Source organism: Nerophis ophidion, linkage group LG03 (genome assembly GCF_033978795.1).
Source record: "Nerophis ophidion isolate RoL-2023_Sa linkage group LG03, RoL_Noph_v1.0, whole genome shotgun sequence".
NCBI classification, from domain to species: Eukaryota; Metazoa; Chordata; class Actinopteri; order Syngnathiformes; family Syngnathidae; genus Nerophis; species Nerophis ophidion.
The window spans coordinates 83,408,270-83,413,269 of NC_084613.1; the positions used below are offsets into that span (position 1 = coordinate 83,408,270).

The 5,000-nt window shown below is 43.1% G+C and overlaps 2 protein-coding genes across 2 annotated transcripts in view; one reads left to right on the plus strand and one right to left on the minus strand.

Annotated features, from left to right (window-relative positions):
- Positions 1–5,000, minus strand: part of LOC133550139 (genetic suppressor element 1-like) — a 216,221-nt gene that overhangs the window by 128,061 nt on the left and 83,160 nt on the right. The gene's annotated exons all lie outside the window — the stretch shown is intronic.
- LOC133548662 (cAMP-regulated phosphoprotein 19-like) lies at positions 3,621–4,032 on the plus strand. Its single transcript, XM_061893636.1, has one exon. It carries the CDS (start codon positions 3,691–3,693, stop codon positions 4,030–4,032), a length of 342 nt encoding a protein of 113 aa, XP_061749620.1. The 5' UTR covers positions 3,621–3,690.

The following is a 5,000-nucleotide window of genomic DNA, read 5'->3' on the forward strand; positions in this document are numbered from 1 at the left end:
TTGACCAGAGTTATTACAGTATGCCTCTGTGGATGGGGGGGCGTGGCCTGCGGGTCTGCAGCGAGTCGGAGTGTGCCAGGACCGGCTTCGAAGTCAGCGACAGGTGCGTAGGGGGCCCACCTGGGCCTTGTTATCTAATCACCTGTCGCTCTGTATAAGCAGCAAACCGGGAGGAGAGACGGTTTTTGGAGCTGGGGGGCGAGCGAGAGCAAGACTGAATCTTATATGACAAATGTCCCAATTTTACATTAAAAAGTAATAATTCTACATAAAAAAGTTATAATTTTACGAGAAAATACTGCAGTGTTACAGAAACAGAAAGAATGAGAGAAATTGTTCCCAATTTTATAAGAAAAAAAGTCGACACATTGTGAGAAAAATACCGCTTTTAGTTATTGTATTTTTCTTTTTCTTTGTAATTGGTTTTAATTATTTACTTCAAGTTATTACAGTTTGTCTCTATGTACATATTTATTGATTTTTTTGTATTAACTTTGGCCAAAGGGGGCGCATTTCAATTTCTTACACACACTTGTTATTTCATATGTTGACCAGAGTTATTACAGTATGCCTCTGTGGATGGGGGGGCGTGGCCCGTGGGTCTGCAGCGAGTCGGAGTGTGCCAGGACCGGCTTCGAAGTCAGCGACAGGTGCGTAGGTGGCCCACCTGGGCCTTGTTATCTAATCACCTGTCGCTCTGTATAAGCAGCAAACCGGGAGGAGAGACGGTTTTTGGAGCTGGGGGCGAGCGAGAGCAAGACTGAATCTTATATGACAAATGTCCCAATTTTACATTAAAAAGTAATAATTCTACATAAAAAAGTAATAATTTTACGAGAAAATACTGCAGTGTTACAGAAACAGAAAGAATGAGAGAAATTGTTCCCAATTTTATGAGAAAAAAGTCGACACATTGTGAGGAAAAATACCGCTTTTAGTTATTGTATTTTTCTTTTTTTTTGTAATTTAAAAAAAAAATCTTCATTATTTACTTCAAGTTATAACAGTTTGTCTCTATGTACATATTTATTTTTTGTATTAACTTTGGCCAAAGGGGGCGCATTTCAATTTCTTACACACACTTGTTATTTCATATGTTGACCAGAGTTATTACAGTATGTCTCTTTGGATGGGGGGCGTGGCCTGCGGGTCTGCAGCGAGTCGGAGTGTGGCAGGACCGGCCTCGAAGTCAGCAACAGGTGCGTAGGGGGCCCACCTGGGCCTTGTTATCTAATCACCTGTCGCTCTGTATAAGCAGCAAACCGGGAGGAGAGACGGTTTTTGGAGCTGGGGGCGAGCGAGAGCAAGACTGAATCTTATTTGACAAATGTCCCAATTTTACATTAAAAAGTAATAATTCTACATAAAAAAGTAATAATTTTACGAGAAAATACTGCAGTGTTACAGAAACAGAAAGAATGAGAGAAATTGTTTCCAATTTTATGAGAAAAAAGTCGAAACATTGTGAGGAAAAATACCGCTTTTAGTTATTGTATTTTTCTTTTTCTTTGTAATTGGTTTTAATTATTTACTTCAAGTTATTACAGTTTGTCTCTATGTACATATTTATTTTTTGTATTAACTTTGGCCAAAGGGGGCGCATTTCAATTTCTTACACACACTTGTTATTTCATATGTTGACCAGAGTTATTACAGTATGTCTCTGTCGATGGGGGGCGTGGCCTGCGGGTCTGCAGCGAGTCGGAGTGTGGCAGGACCGGCCTCGAAGTCAGCGACAGGTGTGTAGGTGGCCCACCTGGGCCTTGTTATCTAATCACCTGTCGCTCTGTATAAGCAGCAAACCGGGAGGAGAGACGGTTGTTGGAGCTGGGGGCGAGCGAGAGCAAGACTGAATCTTATATGACAAATGTCCCAATTTTACATTAAAAAGTAATAATTCTACATAAAAAAGTAATAATTTTACGAGAAAATACTGCAGTGTTACAGAAACAGAAAGAATGAGAGAAATTGTTCCCAATTTTATAAGAAAAAAAGTCGACACATTGTGAGGAAAAATACAGCTTTTAGTTATTGTATTTTTCTTTTTCTTTGTAATTGGTTTTAATTATTTACTTCAAGTTATTACAGTTTGTCTCTGTGTACATATTTATTGATTTTTTGTATTAACTTTGTCCAAAGGGGGCGCATTTCAATTTCTTACACACACTTGAAGCCTCTTTCTTTGCGCTTTTCTCAAGTCTTAAACATCAGACATGGATATGATCAGCCGGACTCTCGATGCAATTATTTATTTATGAAAGAGACATTTTTGTTAACAAGTTAATGGTGTTTAATGATAATACAAGCATTTAACACACATAGATTCCTTTCTTTCATGAAGACAAGAATATAAGTTGGTGTATTACCTGATTCTGATGACTTGCATTGATTGGAATTAGACAGTGGTGCTGATAACGTCCGCATTTTCAAATGGAGGAAAAAAAAAAAGTCCTCCTTTCTGTCCAATACCACATGAAAGTGGTTGGATTGGCATCTCATTTGTCCAACTTGCATACTCGTTTTTAAACACTTTGTTATGAGAGTAGCATATGTGTGTGGCCCTTTAATGTCTGGCAGCAGGTGAGTGACGTCAGTGAGTGTGCGGGGTGGGCAAGCAAGTGAGAAAGCGGTCACGAAATACATTGGCATCAAACTCCGTAGCTTGCTAGCTTGTGCACGCTAGCTTTCTGAGACTCTTATTTTGTTAGCACAGCCAGGATGAAAACAGGTCTTTTTATGGTGAAGACAGGAACTGTGCAGTCGGTCTTTAGAGTTTTGACAGTAGGTACGGAGTCTCTGGAAATAAAATGTGTTTCTCTGCGTCCGCCCTGTTAGTGATTTTTTTCTTAAATATGAGCTCGCAGCAGCCAGCGTCATCTCACAAGATCCTCGGGTGCCGAGAATGTCAAACAACTGACGAAAGTGAAGTCTTGGTATGATTGATGATTGCTCATTTTTATGTCTATTTTTTAATGCCTGGCTTGAGATCGACTGACACACCCTCCGAGATCGACCAGTCGATCGCGATCGACGTAATGCCCACCTATTTGGAACCGTGATCGTGGGGCACCTGCTGGTTGGGCTTGGCATTGCTCTGGTGTATCGTCGAATTCCTAAGACGATGGCAGCCACTCAAGGAGCACAAAGGCTGTCCGTCGCAATGGACGGTTTGGGCAGGGATGTGGGAACACATATTCTGGCGATTTCTGAACTAAATCGCAAGATGGATCACATCATGGAAAAGTTTGCGAAAAGGAAGATTGAATTTTATTTGACTAAGAACAGACAAGTCATATGTTTGTCTGTTCGCGAAAAACAAACGTCCTAATCTAAGACTTGACTCCCTTGAATGGCCTTGACGCTAGAACCAGGCTGTTCTGAAAAATTAATTAATTAATTAACTAATTAATGGATTAGATTTATATCGCGATTTTCTATTGTTAGATACTCAAAGCGCTCACAGTGAAGTGGGAACCCATCATTCATTCACACCTGGTGGTGGTAAGCTACACCAGTAACCCCAGCTGCCCTGGGGTAGACTGACGGAAGCGTGGCTGCCAGTTTGCGCCTACGGCCCCCTCCGACCACCACCAATATTTCATTCGGCACTCTTTCATCCATGATCTCGCACCCCTGGTGCAGGTAGGACCTTCTCCTTTCTCTGCAACAGGCCACATTTTAAGTTCGAAAATGTCAGAGTTGGCCGAAGGAGCCATGAATATGGAAGAAGAGCGGGAAATGGATGACAAAGTTGTCAGTACAGAGAAAGCAGAAGAAGCCAAGATAAAGGTCATGCATCCCAATCTTGGAGCTAGACCGGGAGGTTCAGATTTTCTGAGAAAACGACTTCAGAGAGGGCTAAAGTATTTTGATTCTGGCGATTACAACATGGCCAAAGCCAAAATGAAGAATAAACACTTGCCATCAGCCCCAACAGAGAAGGCTCAGATCCCAGGTGGTCACATCCCGACACCTCAGGACCTGCCTCAGAGAAAGACCTCTATTGCGACAAGCAAACTGGCTGAGAGATGAGTGTTTTTGTAGCTTTATTATCGCTCGGTATAGCTCGTTTGGTAGAGAGGCCGTGCCAGCAACTTGATGGTTCCAGGTTCGTTTCCCGCTTTGGCCATCCTAGTCACTGCCGTTGTGTCCTTGGGCAAGACACTTTACCCACCCGCTCCCAGTGCCACCCACACTGGTTTAAATGGAACTTCGATATTGGGTTTCACTATGTAAAGCGCTTTGAGTCACTAGAGAAAAGCGCTTTATATAAATATATAATTCATTCATCATTCATTCACCAGTGTGAGCGGCACCGGGGGCAAGGGTGAAGTGTCCTGCCCAAGGACACAACGGCAGCGATTTGGATGTCAATAGGTGGGAAGCGAACCTGCAACCCTCAGGTTTCTGGCACGGCCGCTCTACCCACTACGCCATGCCGCCCACGAGGACACTTAAATGAAGGACGCTTTTGACCTCCCTCCCTTCTCAACGACACCTGGAGTCGAACTTTACCAGATCAGACTCAGTCTACAAAAACATTACACCATCACACCCAAGACAATTGGGTACACACCTCCCCTACCCCACCCCACGCCTTCACTACCCCTTTTTTTCCCCCTCGGGGCCTTCCAGGGCTCCAACTCCCCCCCCCCCCGTCTGTGCGAGTTGTCGTGATTAAATGTGACGTGTTTATGTGTGCATTGCAAATGAGTTTTTTTTCCCTCGGACTCAGCCTGGACCCCCTCCCGAGGGTCCAGTTTTTGACTGATATTTTTTTACTCTTCCCCCCTTTCCCAATATCACCTTTTCCCCACCTTTTTTAAGGAGCGCTGTAAAAACGGCTGATCCATTGGCGGTCCCGTCTTCCTGTAACGTATGTCTGCTCTTAGTGGGTCTGTGCCGAAAATGTACTTCTCAGTTCTTATGTGTCTTGTGCATGTTAAGAATTGACAATGAATCATCTTGAATCTTGAACCAAAAAATCCTGACTTTGGAGC

Excerpts from the sequence above, each read along its gene's own strand:
- LOC133548662 (XM_061893636.1), top strand. The coding sequence starts at position 3,691 with ATGTCAGAGTTGGCCGAAGGAGCCATGAATATGGAAGAAGAGCGGGAA.